Raw genomic sequence first — 21,226 nt, forward strand, 5'->3', positions numbered from 1 at the left:
GCCAGTAATGACTCCAGTGTGGTAGAACATCTTCCCCCTGAGGCGAGATCTGTGAGCACTGACTTGTGGCTCTCTCAAGCGGGTGTTGATTCAGAAGAATCCACTTTGGGCTTGCGTTGGAGCTGCCTTTCCGATAGCCTGGGATACAAACACCGGGTGACTCCCCTTAGTATTCCCACACTCCGCCTCATATACCATACTCTTGCCAGTCAATATGACCCATTAGGGTACCTCTTACCTTATACCACCCGGGCCAAAGTGCTGGTGCAGGACTTGTGGAAAATAAAACAAGGCTGGGATGACCCCATCACTCCGTCTGAACTGGCAGATCAGTGGCTGAGGTGGGAACATGAACTGTCTGAGCTTTCCAGCATCAGAATGCCCCGCTGTTATGTGCCCCCTTGTGCGGATCAGTCGGGTATACACAGAGAGCTCCATGTCTTCTGCGATGCCGCGGAGCGGGCCTATGGCGCGGTGACTTATTTGCGTGTCCATGACAATCAAAATCATCTGCATGTGGCTTTCATCATGGCCCGTTCCAGAGTGTCACCAAAGAGACAGTTGTCAATACCCCGACTCGAACTGAGTGCTGCCTTATTAGGGGCGCAGTTAGCCACCACCTTGAGGTCTGAACTCACCTTGTCCTTGGCTCGAACTATCCTTTGGAGTGACTCCACAACGGTGCTGACCTGGTTGAAATCTGAGTCATGCCACTATAAGGTCTTCGTGGGCAACCGGATCGCAGAAATCCAGGAACTCACAGACAGCGATGACTGGAGATATGTAGACAGTTTAAATAACCCAGCGGACGTCCTGACCCGAGGCAAGAAGCTATGTGACTTGGCTCGACCCAACTGCTGGATGACCGGTCCGCTCTTCCTACAGAAGCCTGAAAATTGCTGGCCTGTTGCCCCTGATGTTGTCCACCCATCACCACTCTCAGACCGCAATGAAGTGAAGAAAGCTGCTTTGTGTCTGAATGTTTCTGCTGCTACCAGTACATTGCCAGACGTCTCTCAGTATCAAAACTGGAGTGACTTCATCATCGCCACTGAGAAGGCACGAACTCAGGCCGACAAAGTCTCCACAGGGGCAGCAACCGAAACTTTTGTTTTACAACAAGCCCAGGCGTCATGTTTCCCAGAAGAACTCGATGCTCTCCAGAAAGGGAAACCTCTACATAGGCAAAGTCGTCTCCTCTCATTGTCTCCTGAACTTGATCCAGATGTGGGGTTGATTAGAGTGGGAGGAAGACTACGTCGGTCCCAGGACCTGGACCCCGACATCATTCACCCAATTATTCTAGACCCGAAGCATCCTATTACACAGCTCATCATTAAGGACTATGATGAGTCCCTGCTGCATCCGGGCCCAGAGAGGGTCTTTGGAGAATTGAGACGCAAGTATTGAATTGTAGGAGGAAGACCAGCCATCCGTAAACATCAGCACAGTTGCAGGGAGTGTCAGAGATGGAAATCTTCTCCTGAAGTGCCGAAGATGGCTGATCTGCCCCCGGCAAGGCTGCGTCTTTTCAAACCACCATTCTGGTCCACCGGGGTAGATTGTTTTGGACCCTTCATTATCTACCAGAGCCGTAGAACAGAAAAACGCTGGGGAATTATTTTTAAGTGTTTAACTACTCGTTGCTTACATCTTGACTTGCTGGGAAGTTTAGATGTTGACGCCTTTCTCCTAGCTCTCCGTCGTTTCATATCACGTCGTGGCAAGCCCTTGGAGATCTGGGCAGACAGAGGAACAAACTTCCGTGCTGGGGACAGAGAACTGAATAAATCCTTCCAGGCGATGGAACCCAAGCTCAAGGAACACTTGGCCAATCAGCAGATTTCATTTAACTTCAATCCACCAGGAGCTCCACACTTCGGTGGAGCTTGGGAGCGTGAAATCAGATCAGTTAAGAATGCCCTGTGAGTGATTCTTGGAAAGCAGACCACCTCTGAAGCTGTCCTTCAAACTGTCTTGATAGAGGTAGAAGGCATCATGAATTCAAAGCCTCTAGGTTATCTGTCCTCAAATGCAGCGGATCCTGATCCGATCACTCCCAATTTGCTCTTGATGGGGCGGCGGGATGCCTCTCTGCCACAAGCCATGTTTGTCAGTAGTAAGCTCCTTGGGCGAAGGACGTGGCGTCATAGCCAGATTTTGGCTGACCACTTTTGGACACGGTTCATTCGTGACTATTTGCCTATCCTGCAACCCAGAGGAAAGTGGATGAGGGAAGTCCAGAATCTCGAAGTAGGGAAGACTGTTCTCATCTTCGACCCCCAACTGCCTCGGGCCTCGTGGCCAACAGGGCGTGTCACCAATGTTACGACCGGGAGGGATGGGCGTTTCCGGTCAGTGGACGTCCAAGTTGGCAGTCAGATTTATACAAGACCAGTGTCACGTTTGATGGTGCTTCCGGAGCTGGTCGAGGAATGAGTCTTTTACCCAGGAGGAATTGATCCCAATTCCGGGGCGGCTATGAAAAGACTCCTGCCCTTCTATTCCCTTTCAACTCCATTTTGCTCTTTCCATGATACTTTGCCACCTGTCACCTGACCACGCCCACCTCACCTGTTGTCTATAAGTTGATTCTGAACCCTTTGGTTCATTCTTTGCACTTTCTCCTGGCACCATGGATGCATAGCTGTGTGCGTCTTTATGAATTACGTGAGTTCATTTATTAGTTGATTGTGTTTTCTCTCTTTAAGCTTTTTTATGATTTACTGCCACTCTGTCAACATGTGCACTGTTGATTGATTGGTTTGTTTGCCACACATGTGCCTTGAGCCATGTGTAAAGATTGTTTTTTTTTTATATATATGTTACGGCCTGTTTTATTATGATTAGTACACTCACATTTTTGTTGTTCATTTATATAATTGTCTAATGGGTGTTAATCACTGTCACTAATTGTATTATCTCTTTGTTATTTCTTTATACAGCACACAGACAATGCATTGACCTCAAGTGAATAAGCATGAGGCAATAATAAATACTACTGGTGTTAAAAACAAAAGCCTTTGCCTTCTCTCTACCTCATTCACCGTCCCATACCATTTGATGTCTTTTGACTGAGACTCTGTTTGCTCACCCAACCTTACTCTGCCTGAACCATTCCCATAAACCTACAGTTCTTACAGGTAGCCTACAGCATATGTGGCGCTGCGCTCTGAAACCCATTCATTTCAATGGCTTGCGCCGTGTGAGGACGTTTTGTTGCTTTGTTGATCAAAGCACAATCAGATCTAGCTAGACCAGAAACAAAACAACAGGCACGACGCCGCACACACTCGTTTGGGCTTGCTAGTTGCCAAATAGTTGGCTAATGTTACGTTTTGAGTGGATGACGAGCACGAGACGTCGAAATGGATGCCAATAAGATTCTGCTTGGAAACTTTACTAAAAAGTTGCCAAATAATTCCATTGACAAGACCAAAGTGATCTGTGTGTTTTGTCAGTGCAGTCTCATCCCAAAACGTCATATAACTGACGTTTTGGGATGTCTTTTGACCGTACGTCAATATTCGCCTTTTTAGGGCCCCCTTAAACGTCGGTAGATGAGGTTATGGGATCCTAACTCTACCCCAGACCCAAACCTAACCCGTCACCTAACTGACGTTAAAGGTAAAGCGTCAGTTGTATGACGGCCCGGGATCGCCATCTACCGACGTTTAAGGGGGCCCTAAAAAGGCGGATATTGACGTATGGTCAAAAGACGTCCCAAGACGTCAGTTATATGACTTTTTGGGATGAGACTGTGTTGGTTTTGTTTTCAATAAAAAACATTTGCACGAAGCAAGCCGATTCACTTTTCTATATTGATAAGAGCATTAAAATGTGGAAAAAAAAATAATGGGACAAAAAGAAATCAAGAGACATTTAGAATAGATAAAAATGTGCAATTAATTGCGATTAATCGTGAGTTAACTATGACATTAATGCGATTAATCGCGATTTAATATTTTAATCGTTTGACAGCAGTAAATTCAATGCTATATTTGTGTTTTGTTGTGTTGCTGTTGTAAATGATATTGTGGATGTGATTATTTCATCTGTTCTGTTTTACAGGCAAGATTAAAACATGGATTCTGTATGACAGTTATTATACAGAATATCTAGTTTTCTCAGCTGTGTTTTACTCAGGTAAATAAATCCAAATGCACATCCACAGTAATAATCATAAACACATTAACAGTTGAACAATAATTACATGTAAATGATGTAATATTCTCAATATCCTGCCGGAAATCTTAAACCCATGACATGAATACTGTGAAGTGTGTTGTGTTACTGTAAGATATTCTACACTACACCGCCGCTTAATTATGGAAATATTGCATGAATTATCACAGTAGACATCATGTAGAGACTGAGACTGAAGATAAAGTTACTTCTGATTGACATCTCAGCATGTGTCAGGGTCATCATCAGCACAAAGGTCAAGGGTCACGATCAGACAGAGAATGTGTTGTAGTGTTGTGTATAAAAGCATCTGTTCAATGAGAAGTGTTTTATAATATATATTTATATGTTACTTTTCTATTTCAGTAATTGTTGTTTGTCTTCCTTTATTCCAGTGTTGTTTAAATCTGCGTATGACAAAAGTCTGAACTACACTGGATTTGAAGGAGTCGTGATTATAGTCCTGTTTGTGATCGCGCTCCTGCTAAACCTCCTCTATATTATCTACTGTAAGTGTTTCTTCCATCATGAGTCAGTCATAATATGAGCTGTCAATCATGTTTACCAGATTACTGGAGTCAGGGTTACAGAATACACAAATCATCATCACACCTGATTTATCAGCTCATTCCATATCATTACACAGATCAGAGTTTTACCATATCATTCATTACACATATCAGAGTTTTACACGAGAAACTGATGAAAGAATAGAAGAAAAACAGAAAGTAAAATAATCAAAGTGTACATTTGTAATGTATGAAATGAGTAAAAAAGAAAGTCCCGGTGATTAAAGGATGTAAACTGAGTGAATCAGCTCGTAAAGTCTTCAGTTTATTCAGTCTCAGATCATCGAGTGATTTAAAACAGGACAGATTCTCCAACTATACACAGCATACTCAATTATTCATATTAGCACACTGTATATTAACATTAATATACACATTAATATACACATGTGTCATTATGCAGGCGTGTGTGTGTGTTTCTGGCGTGTGTTATCGCTCTCCCTCACACACACTCTCAGCACTTTCATTATTATTATCTTCTGCACACACTCTCTTATTGAAGGGTTTTCTGAGGCGTTCGATCCCTCTTGACATTGATCCACTGATTCACTGATTCTCTGATTCACTGATTCTCTCATTCATTTATTCACTGATTCTCTGATTCACTGATTCTCTGATTCATTGATTCACTGATTCTCTGATTCACTGATTCTCTGATTCATTGATTCACTGATTCTCTGATTCACTGATTCTCTCATTGATTTATTCACTGATTCTCTGATTCACTGATTATCTGATTCATTGATTCACTGATTCTCTGATTCTATGAATCACTGATTATCTGATTCATTGATTCATTGAGTCTCTGATTCACTGAGTCTCTGATTCTCTGATTCACTGAGTCTCTGAGTCTCTGATTCTCTGATTCACTGAGTCTCTGATTCATTGATTCTCTGATTCTATGAATCTCTGATTCTATGAATCACTGATTCTATGAATCACTGATTCTCTGATTCACTGATTCTCTGATTCACATATTCTCTCATTCATTTATTCTCTGATTCTCTGATTCATTGATTCACTGATTCTCTGATTCATTGATTCACTGATTCTCTAATTCACTGATTCTCTGATTCATTGATTCACTGATTCTCTGATTCACTGATTCTCTCATTCATTTATTCACTGATTCTCTGATTCACTGATTCTCTGATTCATTGATTCACTGATTCTCTGATTCTATGAATCACTGATTATCTGATTCATTGATTCATTGAGTCTCTGATTCACTGAGTCTCTGATTCACTGATTCTCTGATTCACTGAGTCTCTGATTCACTGAGTCTCTGATTCATTGTCTCTGATTCACTGATTCTCTCATTCATTTATTCACTGATTCTCTGATTCACAGATTCTCTGATTCATTGATTCACTAATTCTCTGATTTTATGAATCACTGATTATCTTATTCATTGATTCATTGAGTCTCTGATTCTCTGAGTCACTGAGTCTCTGATTGTCTGATTCACTGATTCTATGATTCATTGATTCTCTGATTTATGAATCACTGATTATCTGATTCATTGATTCACTGTGTCTCTGATTCACTGATTCTATGAATCACTGATTCTTTGATTCATTGATTCACTCAGTCTCTGATTTTCTGATTCACTGATTCTCTGATTCACTGAGTCTCTGATTCACTGAGTCACTGAGTCTCTGATTCACTGAGTCTCTAATTCATTGATTCTCTGATTCTATGAATCACTGATTCTCTGATTCATTGATTCACTGAATCTCTGATTCACTGATTCTCTCATTCATTTATTCACTGATTCACAGATTCTCTGATTCATTGATTCACTAATTCTCTGATTCTATGAATCACTGAATTATCTTATTCATTGATTCATTGAGTCTCTGATTCACTGAGTCTCTGATTCTCTTAGTCACTGAGTCTCTGATTGTCTGATTCACTGATTCTGTGATTCATTGATTCTCTGATTCATTGATTCACTCAGTCTCTGATTTTCTGATTCACTGATTCTCTGACACACACACACACACACACACACACACACACACACACACACACACACACACACACACACACCTGTCCCACCCACTGGCAAAACAAAGATAAGCCACTGTATATTAATTGAGTTAATGTAGCAGCCCAAGTTCATATCAGGCGTCATCACATCGCGGTCTGCAGAGCGAAGCCAGAATCGCGGATCGAGTGAGAGCGAGTGTTCATGCCAACGTCCAACGTCTAGATAAGTTCATTGAAAGCCAGCAGTTCGCCAGCCGCCATCTTTGTTTTCAAGCAGCAGTGCACTGAAACTCCGCCTCAATGGCCATGACCTTGAATTTCCTGCATCAAACTATGGTTTCTAGGAGCAAACTATGGCAAAATTAATATGAGTATTCCTGAATTTTTTTGTTTCAAAAATGTATATTTGGAATAAAATAAATGCAATTAATAATGTGGTGAATAATCAAAGCTCTTGGAATTAATAAATGTAATGTGAACATGTCCTTTGGTGTGTGTCTACCCTGAGCGCACGTCTCTGCTTCCAGACCACCATAAATCATGGAAATAAATCATATAATTCAATCATGTATTATTATATATAGTGTCAGATCTGAAATACAGACATCATCAGTTCAGACGTTCATAGAGAAACACACACACTTTATATTCATATTTCACTGCACACACACGTCACACAATGTTCTGCTTATGAAGGTGATTATGATGATTGTTGTTTATGATTGTCATATTCATATAAAGCAATTACTCAGTTTACATTCGATATCAATAAAAACACATGATCCACTTCTCTCAGATTAGATTATTATTGATCATATATATATATATATATATATATATATATATATATATATTTTTTTTATGGAATCAAATACTGATATTTTTATTGATATAAAAATATTGATATTTTTTAGATTATAATAACTAATAATATTGTTTCATTCTGCCTTAAAATGAGGATATCTGCGATATCTCAACAAAAGCATAAACCATCATCATAACCCATAAATACAGGAGTAAACTCACTTCACTAACTCACAATCTTCACAATCATTCATCATTTCCCTCTTCAAAACTATAAACTTATGAATATCTCACTGGAAAACTCTTAAACACACATGAATAACTCATTTCACTGTATCAAACACACACTCAATCACACACACATTCAAAGCATTATGAAGACATTATGAAACATGTTGTGAATAATAAATGTGTGAAGAGTGCATTAATTCTGCATCAGTTGTATGAGTTATGAACTGTAGTTTATCTTTCACAGTGTTGCTCAGATTAACTGTGACGGTGAGCAAGCGGATCAAGACTATATTCAACGTTCTGGCTGATATAAGCTATGATGTTCTTCCTGCACTGCAGTTCATCCTCCTGATCTTCAGCTTCGGGTCAAGAACAGGTCACATTACACTCATGCTCAACTCTATAAACTCTATACACTCTATTAACTCTATTCATGTCAACTCTATACACTCTATAACTCTATTAACTCTATTCATGTCAACTCTAATAACTCTATTATAAACTCTATAAACTCTATTAACTCTATTCATGTCAACTCTAATAACTCTATTATAAACTCTATAACTCTATTAACTCTATTCATGTCAACTCTAATAACTCTATTATAAACTCTATAAACTCTATTAACTCTATTCATGCTCAACTCTATACACTCTATAACTCTATTAACTCTATTCATGTCAACTCTAATAACTCTATTATAAACTCTATAAACTCTATTAACTCTTTTAATAAACTGTGTTAACTTTATTCGTGTAAACTCTATAAACACGATTGGTCATTAATTGACGTGATTAACAACAGATTTCATTACAGAATGACATTTATTGAGGAAATTACACGTGATTGTAAAATAATATGAAAGAGTGTTAATAATAATAATTAATAATAATTTATCATTTATAATAATTCAAAGCAATCACTGAAAATTTTTCAAATAATAATTAATAAAAATAACTTCCGTCATGTTGTGACAGACGAACACACACTCTTCCGTCGTGTTTCTCTCTCTCACACACACACACACACACACACACACTCTCTCTCTCTTCCTCCATGTTGAAAGCACACACACACATGAACAGAAGTGGCTGATAACACACACTTGTATGCCCGGCTCACACTACAGGAGTGGTTAAATCATAACCGATTGTGTGTGTGATCCATTAAACATGTAGGGATATTGTAATGGCGTCAGCTCTGATCTGGGAACAGTTTCATGACTCACTCAAAGGCAGACTCTCACCCCCATCTAGTGTCCAAACTGAGTAACTGCACTAGTCTTCCACCTGCTGACCTCAGCAGCAGTTATTTATTTAGCAATAATTAAACAACACAATTAATAACACATTTAATAACATAATCAATAAACATAATAGTAACACATTTAACAACACATTTAACAGCACAACACATGTAATTGTGTGCTGTATTGTCTTCTGTGTGCAGGATTCCTCGTTGTTGCAGTGTTGCCGGTGTTGACTACAGTGACGAGATATAACTGGGACACAGTATGTGGTCAACGGATGGGCTGTGAGTGTTTTATGAATTATGATCCTATCACTCATATAAACACAAATAACATCATAATGTGATCAATCTATAATCCATAAACGCTTGTGTCATTATGAATGTCGTATTTTGGATTTATAGTTTTTCTCGATTGTTTACACACATTTTCTGGTGCTTGAGACACAATGAGCACAACATGAAACTCATTCACCAACTCCCTGAACCAGTTCTGCTGAACTACAAGCACAATTCCTGCTTTACACTCAAACTGCAGCAATAAAACACACTTTTTTCAAAACACTACACACAATTCTCTGCATTTGGCACAATTTTCATGCAGAAAATCTCTTGTTTTCATGAGGAACACACTGACATTCAGATATTCACACTGACTCGTGACATGGACAAACACATTTCACACAGTTTTACAATCAGCGATCAGAGCTTTAGCATAAAATACCAAAACCAAAGAGAAGATGCAGCACAGATATTTATATATTTCTTTTTTTACTGTAACAGCATAAGAAATCCTGTAGTTTTGTATGTAGATCACTGTATGTGCAACTGTGTGTTGGTTGGGGTATGAAATCTGGGATCTATCTCCCATTGATTTTGTGGGGAAATAAAATATATTTGTTACCGTGTATTTGTGTGTTCTGGGTATAAAAACAATATTCTCAAATATTTTACAACACACTTATGTATGTAATATCTGTAGTAAGTGTAACACTGAACAAAAAAGGCCCAAATCATTCTGATGAATGGAGAAGAAGTGTTTTACATTGAGCACATCATTCAGTGTTCATCTGCTTCTTATAAATGTCTATTCATATGATGGTTTGTGTGTGTCATTTGAAAACAAAATAACATTTTGAGAATATAAAACATTGTTTTGAATGTAAAGTTTCATTTTGCAGGAGAATTGAGGGGTTTTGCCGATTGTTGCCGAGTGTTTTTATATTTGTGTGTAGAGTTCTGAGAGTATGAGGCGTTCTTTCAGAAAATGTGTGTAAACAATCCAGAAAAACTGTAATGACAGTAGAAATACAGAATAATAATCTGTGTTCAGTAGTGCAAGTTTGCCTCATATTCTCAGAATTGTTGGATGGAATGAGAAACTGCTACTATGATGTGCACAAATAACAAAATGTTGTGGAGGTTGAACTAACTGTTGTGCAAATGTAAATAGTGATGTGAGAAATGCACCAAAGCGACGGAGAAAAACTGTAAAAGAAGCAGTTGAACACTGAATGATGTGATCAATGTAAAACACTTCTTCTCCATTCATCATAATGATTTGGGCCTTTTTTATTCAGTGTTACACTTACTACAGACATTACATACATAAGTGTGTTGTAAAATATTTGAGAATATTGTTTTTATACCCAGAACACACAAATACACGGTAACAAATATATTTTATTTTCCCACAAAATCAATGGGAGATAGATCCCAGATTTCATACCCCAACCAACACACAGTTGCACATACAGTGATCTACATACAAAACTACAGGATTTCTTATGCTGTTACAGTAAAAAAAGAAATATATAAATATCTGTGCTGCATCCTCTCTTTGGTTTTGGTATTTTATGCTAAAGCTCTGATCGCTGATTGTAAAACTGTGTGAAATGTGTTTGCCCGTGTGACGAGTCAGTGTGAATATCTGAATGTCAGTGTGTTCCTCATGAAAACAAGAGATTTTCTGCATGAAAATTGTGCTAAATGCAGATAATTGTGTGTAGTGTTTTGAAAAAAGTGTGTTTTATTGCTGCAGTTTGAGTGTAAGGCAGGAATTGTGCTTGTAGTTCAGCAGAACTGGTTCAGGGAGTTGGTGAATGAGTTTCATGTTGTGCTCATTGTGTCTCAAGTACCAGAAAATGTGTGTAAACAATCGAGAAAAACTGTAACACAATTCACAAACCACACACCCAAACTGCAAAATACCTCATATATCCTGCAAAATGAAGCACTGCAACCGAAACTACACACAGCATTATCAAAATCAAACTTTTGCATGAACTGGCACACACTTCAGTCATATGACCAGATTTGTGCCTAAACAGCTACACACTGTTGGGGATAATGAAAAGCACTCCTATCTTTAGTATGCTTTGCCATAATACTAAAATGTGTATCAGATTGTTCACATGCACAGAAATATTTGCAGACACACACATGCTGTTGAAACTTCATTTTACAGTAATGTATTTTTTCACTACAGTAAACAGGTCAGTGTAACGTATGTACACTGTAAAAACTAAAGGTGCCTCAAATATCCTGTCGGATACTCAAGGAACCTAAAAACACAATTTAAGTGCCTCAAAGCTCTTTCTCATAGAGTTGGGGTTACTGGAGGAGCATTGACAATCTTAGCGGTTCTTGCTGGAACTTATGGGATCCTTGAAGCACTTTGTATTAATTTCAGAGGTTCTGGAGGTACCTTTTCACTACCATGAGACCTCGAAGTGCTTTGGGGGAAATTAGAGGAACTTGAATGCTATAAAAGGGTTATTGTAAGATCTTTTAACATTTAAATGGTTCCTGGATGATCTCTTATGTTAAAGTCAGCATCTGGAGGAACCTAATGAGTCCAGAATACAATTATTATAATACTATTATATAATACTATTATTAAAATAATTAAATAATACTATTATTATCCTATTATTGTTATACTTAAGTATTGTTATACCTAATATATATATATATATATATATATATATATATATATATTTCGAAAATTATATTTCTGATGCAGCTAGTATACTTACATTTAATTAGTAATTGGCCTATTTTATTGATTCATTTAAAACTTAAACAACGACAAAAAATAGTAAGTATGTCTAATAATAATTATAATGATAATATGATCATATGAATATGAGAAGAAGAAGAAGAAGAAGAAGAAGAAGAAGAAGAAGAAGAAGAAGAAGAAGAAGAAGAAGGAAGAGAACAGTTTTATCCTGTAACGAAACTGCTGCTATTCATCTGCTGTTATCGCTTCAGTGAACCTCGCGCTGCCCGCGCGCAACACAGATCAGCTGATCGTTGTCGGATTTGAAAGTAACGGCTCCTCTCATCAAAGCTTCAGCTGTTTGTTCGGCTCTCCGTTACAAGGTTTGTAAACTCGCCAAAGAAATATAAATACTGAGTCTATTCACTATATATTCAAACACATACATATATAAACTAAAACACGCGTTCTTACAGAGTTTACCACTCGTTTATTGCACATTGGCTACCTATGTGGTATGAAGGTTTGAGCCGCGACGCTAACTAATCTAACGTTAAAGAATTAATGAAAATCATTGACTTATTGTCTTAGATGGTTTTAGTCATTCACTTAAATGTATTCTGTACAACTGTGTCTTCAAATTGCTGATATAACATTAATAGCTAATTCCTGCTGTCGACTGTCGTCATTTGCGTTATGAATAACAAGTGACCAACCCCGTGACGTCAACTGCACAATGGCGGCACCCTGGCGGCAAAAGATTGGCGACAAATTTTTTTCCTTTTTTCTTCTAAATGTTTACATTTGTAATGTTTCTTATATAATTGTTGATTATATTGGAAATCAATCTTGTAAATCATGTAAACTTGATTCACTGCTTCATTTCCCCTTTAATCATTTGCATTTGAATATAAAAAAAATCGAACTGTAGTCTTTTTAGACAAAAAATACAAAGGCTATTATATGGCTTCAGAAGACTTGCAACACAACTCATAACACATGAGTTGTGGACCAATTTTTCAATTTAATTTTTCATATTTTTATGATCTTTTCTGTGACATTTTTGGAGATTAACACAATATTTAACCATTTTTACATAAATTGTTGCATTGAATTGAACAAAACAAGTGTACATAAGAATGGTTTCATGAATGATTTACACAGTTTTGTTTTGCTTGTCTCCTGCAGTGTAACTGAATGATGACTGGGGTTGCATTACGCCTGAGATCTGCTTTTGGGTTCCACAGACAGAAAGTCAAACAGGTTCGGAATGTCACAAGGAAATTATTTTCAATTCACAACTATCACTTTAATAACACTGCTGACAGAAATTTTGGTTCTTTGCAGGCACCTCGGTAAGCTGAAATACAAGTTTGAACAAGAAAAATAATTCTCCTGTAGACCTGAAAATCATTGAAGTGCCTGGACCATCCACCAGTAAAGAGGAAAAACAAACGGAAAATTGTACTGTTCTAACTCGTTAACCTCACATGTCCCTTGTTAAGATTTTATTAATGATTGCATTTTATGTTTCAGCAAGTAAAGGTGCGGTCAAATTTTTGAAATTACACAGGCAAAAAAAGTCCATTGACACAACTTAACTTAATTGTTTTTTTTTATTTTATTAATGTGATGTGTTTCCATGCATTTTGTTGAGATGTCTTTTCTTGTATACCCTATTGTATATACTGTACATTGTTGATTATTCATGTTGCTTACAGTATGTATTATACTATTTGTTTGTGTATTCTATTCATTGATATTAATCTATTACTAGCTTCTTTTCCCGAGTGCATGGAAGTGTATGTATTAAAATGGATCTAAAATGTAATAAACAATTCTTACCTTGAATTTGGTTCAGTTTGTTTATAATAATAGAAGTTAATGCTAACCATAGTAACAACATGAAATAATAATAATAAATAAATAAATAAAAATTGGGTCCTGGAAGCACCCAAAGCGGTTCCATGCAGTGCCTAATATAAGAGTTCCTCAGGAAACCTGGGTGGTTCCTCAGAGAACTGTCCCTTTTTTAAAGGGTTCCTAGAGGATCTACAGACGGTTCCGCCGGCGTGGCAAAGTGAAGAACCCCAAAAGGTTCCTCCAGGCACCTTTTCTTTTTACAGTGTACAGCAGAAATATTTACATGGGACTGAAAAAAATGACTTACAAAAAAACAGTAAACTAAAAAAGAAACTTCCAGAAAATATGTTACAGTAAAAAAAAGTGGAAAAATAAAAATAATTGTTTATAGTTTTATAATAACTGATTGAAGTGTTAACAATGAACCCTTGAGGTGTTTGGCCAGACGGCACATATAATTGGTCAATTAGTGTCGTTTTGAATGGTAGTGTTTAGAAATGGCAAACATGTGACTTTATGTCAGATTGTTGTGTGTTATGCAGAGAACTGTGTTCAGTGCATTTAAAAAGGGGCATTTTGAAACGCTAAATGTGTGTAAAGCAGAAAATGTGTTTAGACTTTAGGAAACTTGAGAAGAAGTTTTGCTCTCTGTGTGTCCGTTTAATTGTGCTGTGCATGTCACTTTAGTGTGTTAACAACTGGAAAAAACTGTAATCCTGTTTTTCAGGTTTATTTGTTCAAACACAGTTATTAAACTCTTATTAATCGTGTGTTTCAGGTTTACGTTCGGTCAGGAGATCAGTGTATGTGATCTTCATGTTAGTGGTCAATGTTGTACTGGTGTATTTCTACAACACAGCTCTGGAGAATGAGAAGGGTACGATTATATATGATTATATATGATGATTGATTATATGTATAAATCTGAAACCTCTTCCTGCTGTATAATGCTGAGGTGTGTGTGTTGATGAACTGTTAGTGATGAAGCTGATGTGTGTGTGTTGATGTTCAGATCGTGTCGGATGGGTGTGTGTGATCGTGTTTCTTCAGTCACTCTGGACAGTGGTGAACTTCACATTCTCATTTACATGTGGTACAGTATTAATATTCATCTTCATCATCTCTGATCATCTTCATCTCTCTCGTTTATTCTCCTCTTCTGTTTATTATGTTTATTCATGAAACTATTATTATCTCTAATGGTGAAGATATGAAACTGTATTATTATCTGAAGATATGAAAGTGTATTATTATCTGAAGATATGAAAGTGTATTATTATCTGAAGATGTGAAACTGTGTTATTATCTGAAGATATGAAACTGTATTATTATCTGAAGATATGAAACTGTATTATTATCTGAAGATATGAAACTGTGTTATTATCTGAAGATATGAAACTGTGTTATTATCTGAAGATATGAATCTGTATTAATATCTGAAGATATGAAACTGTATTATTATCTGAATATATGAAACTATATTATTATCTGAAGATATGAAACTGTATTATTATCTGAAGATATGAAACTGTATTATTATCTGAAGATATGAATCTGTATTAATATCTGAAGATATGAAACTGTATTATTATCTGAATATATGAAACTATATTATTATCTGAAGATATGAAACTGTATTATTATCTGAAGATATGAAACTGTATTATTATCTGAAGATATGAAACTGTATTATTATCTGAAGATATGAAACTGTATTATTATCTGAATATATGAAACTATATTATTATCTGAAGATATGAAACTGTATTATTATCTGAAGATATGAAACTGTATTATTATCTGAAGATATGAATCTGTATTAATATCTGAAGATATGAAACTGTATTATTATCTGAATATATGAAACTATATTATTATCTGAAGATATGAAACTATATTATTATCTGAAGATATGAAACTATATTATTATCTAAAGATATGAAACTGTATTATTATCTGAAGATATGAAAGTGTATTATTATCTGAAGATATGAAACTGTGTTATTATCTGAAGATATGAAACTGTATTATTATCTGAAGATATGAAACTGTATTATTATCTGAAGATATGAAACTGTATTAATATCTGAAGATATGAAACTGTATTATTATCTGAAGATATGAAACTGTATTATTATCTGAAGATATGAAACTGTATTATTATCTGAAGATATGAAAGTGTATTATTATCTGAAGATATGAAACTGTATTATTATCTGAAGATATGAAACTGTATTATTATCTAAAGATATGAAACTGTATTATTATCTGAAGATATGAAACTATATTATTATCTGAAGATATGAAACTGTATTATTATCTGAAGATATGAAACTATATTATTATCTGAAGATATGAAACTGTATTATTATCTGAAGATATGAAACTGTATTATTATCTAAAGATATGAAACTGTATTATTATCTGAAGATATGAAACTGTATTATTATCTGAAGATATGAAACTGTATTATTATCTGAAGATATGAAACTGTATTATTATCTGAAGATATGAAAGTGTATTATTATCTGAAGATATGAAACTGTATTATTATCTGAAGATATGAAAGTGTATTATTATCTGAAGATATGAAAGTGTATTATTATCTGAAGATATGAAAGTGTATTATTATCTGAATATATGAAACTGTATTATTATCTGAATATATGAAACTATATTATTATCTGAAGATATGAAACTATATTATTATCTGAAGATATGAAACTGTATTATTATCTGAATATATGAAACTATATTATTATCTGAAGATATGAAACTGTATTATTATCTGAATATATGAAACTGTATTATTATCTGAATATATGAAACTATATTATTATCTGAATATATGAAACTGTATTAATATCTGAAGATATGAAACTGTATTATTATCTGAAGATATGAAACTGTATTATTATCTGAAGATATGAAAGTGTATTATTATCTGAAGATATGAAACTATATTATTATCTGAAGATATGAAACTATATTATTATCTGAATATATGAAACTATATTATTATCTGAAGATATGAAACTGTATTATTATCTGAAGATCTGAAACTGTATTATTATCTGAAGATATGAAAGTGTGTTATTGTGTGTTCCAGATCTTGTCAGTGTTGTTCCTGTGTATGTGTTTGGATCAGTCGTTGTAGTTTTCCTGAACGCTGTTGCTCTGATGACTGAACTGATCCTGAGAACAGGCGAGAACACTTCAACATCACTTATATAATAATAATATCTGAGTAAAACACACACACATTATACTGTTCTTCTCATCCTCAGTTAATGGAGTAGGAGCCGTCGGAGATATGAGGATCGTCGTGTTTTCCTCTGAAATCCTCTTCACTTTATTTCTCATTATTCTACTGATATTTGAACCCTGTGAGTATAAACTCAACTTAAAGACAATTACAGTAACACATTCACGGCAGGGGTTTCGGTGCCTCTCGTATTTATTTAAGGGATTATCATTATAAAACATATGTGACCGAGAGTAATAAATGCTGAGTTTGTGATGATTGATGAATCTATCTTGATTAGATATTTCTTGGTTAAATCAGGACTCGTGTATTATAGAGTGTGAAGTGTTGAATCTGAATAATCCTGTAAATCTCTTTTCCTCCTCCGTCTCACAGGGATCAAACCGTGTCTACAGTCATGTCAGGTTAGTGTTTCATATTTAATGTGAATTATATTTGATTATTTCACCTGCGGTTTGACTTCATGTTAAAGGTGCGGCCATTTTATATTCATGTTTTCATTTAGATGTGTGTGTTAATGAAGTGTCTTGTCTTGAACACAGAAGGCAATAAAGTCTCGTCGATCTCGATCCGCTGGATCTCAGGAATCTCAGGTTAGCGTCAGAATCATTGTGGATTTTTCCACTTTCCTCCAGAGATGATGTAGATCATCAGTGTTCCTCAATCCTCCTGGAGAACATCAGCGCTTTCCTTGACTTCATTTCAGATCATTGAGTCTGTAAACCTGTAATCTCAGTAATCCTGATTGTCTTCTCTGACACAAACTGGGTTTGAAGCGTCATTTCCTTCAACTGTGTTTTCTATGAGGACTGAGAAACACTGCTGTGATTCTGTTGGAAATACATGTTAAAACATTCTCTCTTATTCTCATCACAGAATACAGCAGGTCCTGATGAAACTACAGCCAGTGGATCAAACCAGAACCAGAACCAGAACCCAGCAGGATCTCACGAGATGAAGCCTCTACTGAATGAGAACCAGAACCAGATCCAGATCCAGAACCAGAACCAGAACCCGAACCAAATCCAGAATCAGGACCAGATCCAGAACCCAGCAGGATCTCACGAGATGAAGCCTCTACTGAATGAGAACCAGAACCAGATCCAGATCCAGAACCAGAACCAGAACCAGGACCAGATCCAGAACCAGGACCAGATCCAGAACCCAGCAGGATCTCACGAGATGAATCCTCTACTGAATGAAGTGTTGTCACAGCCATAATCACCAGTCCGAGAGAAACACTCCTGAGAAACTTCTGACTGTGATTTAACCCTCAGGTGCTCTTCGTTTTCGGAGTCACACTTGTTATCTTCCCGGTCAAAAGTGACCGGACACCTAAAAATGAAACCTTCTCCATCCCAGTAAAACCAATGCAACTTATTTTTGTTCTATAATATTTATTCTTTTTAATTTAGTATTTTGAGACAATTTAATTGAATTTATTAATATTTATGCAACATTTATGGCCTATTTTTGCCATGGAAAAATATATATATATTTCTATATAAATATTATTTAAAAAAAAATATATTAATGCAGTATTTTAGTTTAATATAGAGTCTAGGCCTTCAGAAAAAAAAATATTTTTTGAAGAAAATTAGCACCATCTGGTTACAGTATAGAGAAAAAGTGTAGAATCATGGTGTAACCACTAGATGGCGTGTACAGCTCTCTATGGAGGGGCATGTGAATTCCCCAGCTGTTTATCAACACATTTTTTTTTTTGTTGGTGGTGGATTTGTATATATAGTTGAAACAATCTCAAAAACTATTTCTTATTAAAAAAAAATGACAAAAAACAAATATTCACAATTTTTTGACAATTTCCCATTCATTTCCTATGGGGGTCATTTTTGACCAAAGACCACAAGTGTGACTATTTTTTTAAGACCACTTAGCATGCTCAGATCATGACCTCAATTTTTGTGTGTGTTCACATACATAATGCCATAAAATTCACCAAGTTTCGTAATTTTCTGAAGAAGCTGTGATTTTTAAATATTCAAAACAGAACATTTTTCGGTCAGAAATGACCGAAGAGCACCAGAGGGTTAAGCAGCCCGATCTCAAGAAAGTGTGCGTCTATACAATGAATGTTATTTCTTGTGCCATTTATTCGCCAAAAATAGTTTTTGGGTCTATATGATACACACTTTATGGCGTTTAATACACACACACTCCCCATCCCCCTAAGGGGTTTTCAGTGCGCAAAAAAAACAACGTTTTTGGTCTATAAATGGCATGAGAAATGGCATTCGTGGTTTAGATACACACTTTCATGAGACTGTGTTGGATTTAAGAGCTCAATCTCATTCTGCATTCGTTATCGAGACTGTTTTTACTAATGGACGTTTCTTTGGTTTTGTGAATAGCTGTAAATATATGCAGGATGTTTAACACTTGTTCTGTGTGTTCATGTAATAGTGATTTGCTTTTATAACTAATTCTAGGTGTAAACTTCAACATTACAGATGAATCTTGATCTTAAACTCTATTAAGATCATTAACAGAGAGGGAAATCAGTGTTATATTTAACTTTAGTCTCAGGATCATGAAGTCAGTAAATGTTCAGTTGTGTCTCTTCCTCCATCAGAAACACTGAGACTGAATGTTCAATCCTTCAGACGGCGCTCAGATCCTTCATGTGATATCAAAACTCCTCTGAGATGTTGTTATCTTCATTCCTCTTGCTAGAAAACATCTGTAATTCATTGCTAATGAAGTTTTCAGGCATGAGTGAGTCTAAACACAGAAACTACAAGCTCATGATCAGCCGTTCTCCTCTATTATAGTGTCCGACAGATTTATGCATCAGCAATTACAATGAGGAGAAATAATATCTGTATTATTAGTATTATTTCACTCTAAGGCTAAAATTATGTAAGACAATCACTTTTTTAATGAATAAAATGTAAGATGGTGTCATTTTTAACATCAATAATGAGAGATCGAAATTGTAATTGCACTTGTTTTGCAAAATAAACATTTTGTTTTTCTCTGCAAAAGAGAAATATCTCTGAAACTATCGTGTCATGTTGATGTGTATGTATATGTGTAATGTGCTTGTGACCATCACAAATTTTGTAATTGTTTTTTAAAGTATATTAAAAATGATTTGTTTCATTTTGAATATGTTATTGTGTTATTTTGGAAAAAGAAACATTCAAAAGGGTTTTATTTTAATGTGATTTCTTTTAAAAAACGAGAAGTGTGCGATGCTACTCCTGACCATTAGGGGCAGAGTCGAGCGATGGGTGTTAAAGGACTAGTTCACTTTAAAAAGGTCTTTTGGACCTTGAACCGTTTGGACCCCATTGAAGTCCATTATATGGAGAAAATGCTGGAATGTTTTCATCAAAAACCTTCATTTCTTTTCGACTGAAGAAAGAAAGACATGGACATCTTGGATGATATTTGGGTGAGTAAATTATCAGAAAAAGTTTTTTTTTAAAAGTGAACTACTCCTTTCAGCTGTGTGAGTCATGAGTTTTTCATTTCTCCAGCGCTTGAACTTGACACTTACTGTGTCCCAATTCGCATACTATAGTAAATAGTATTCAAAAATAGAATTAGTACGTCCCAAATCGTAGTATGTTGAAATGAGTGATCCAAAGAGACCCGTATGGTCTACTATATCCGGTCAGAATCCGAAGTGTTGATCGGTGCACACGCATAACGGCTGATATTATCCACAACCCATCGCACGCTGGACGAGGATTCGGTTAGAACTACAAACACGAGTGAAAAGTGTTAAAAAACTACAGATACGGAGGACGCGCGAGTCCGGTATGATGAGAGGTCAGGTACTTCTCTGTCCATGAGGGGGCGCTCACAGGCAAGTGCAGAGTGTGAATGGAAGTCTGCTTAATTAAACCGGCTTGTTTAAATAAATTGGATTTAAATAATTTTAAATTTATCTCAAAATGATGGATGACATTTTAATAATATGGAAATGAGCAGAAGTTAATGCAGACACTAATTCATATGAGGTAAATAAAGCTGCTTGGTTTATATTTTTGTAATTGTAGGCCTAATATCCTACATTTTAATATTATATTGCTGTAATGG

The 21,226-nt window shown here is 35.9% G+C and overlaps 1 protein-coding gene across 1 annotated transcript in view; it reads left to right on the forward strand.

Annotated features, from left to right (window-relative positions):
- The window catches only part of LOC120485791 (uncharacterized), a 42,752-nt gene extending 24,031 nt beyond the window's left edge, over window positions 1–18,721 (forward strand). The window contains exons 10-20 of the mRNA XM_089129254.1: window positions 4,072–4,146; window positions 4,581–4,694; window positions 8,026–8,157; window positions 9,231–9,314; window positions 14,672–14,770; window positions 14,906–14,986; window positions 17,003–17,098; window positions 17,181–17,279; window positions 17,534–17,562; window positions 17,701–17,751; window positions 18,035–18,721. Of these exons, the coding sequence (XP_088985380.1) occupies window positions 4,072–4,146; window positions 4,581–4,694; window positions 8,026–8,157; window positions 9,231–9,314; window positions 14,672–14,770; window positions 14,906–14,986; window positions 17,003–17,098; window positions 17,181–17,279; window positions 17,534–17,562; window positions 17,701–17,751; window positions 18,035–18,379 (1,205 nt within the window). The 3' untranslated portion in view covers window positions 18,380–18,721. The remainder of the gene's footprint in view (window positions 1–4,071; window positions 4,147–4,580; window positions 4,695–8,025; window positions 8,158–9,230; window positions 9,315–14,671; window positions 14,771–14,905; window positions 14,987–17,002; window positions 17,099–17,180; window positions 17,280–17,533; window positions 17,563–17,700; window positions 17,752–18,034) is intronic.
- Window positions 18,722–21,226: the final 2,505 nt, after the last annotated feature.

Source organism: Pimephales promelas, chromosome 3 (genome assembly GCF_988280905.1).
Source record: "Pimephales promelas chromosome 3, fPimPro1.hap1.1, whole genome shotgun sequence".
NCBI classification, from domain to species: Eukaryota; Metazoa; Chordata; class Actinopteri; order Cypriniformes; family Leuciscidae; genus Pimephales; species Pimephales promelas.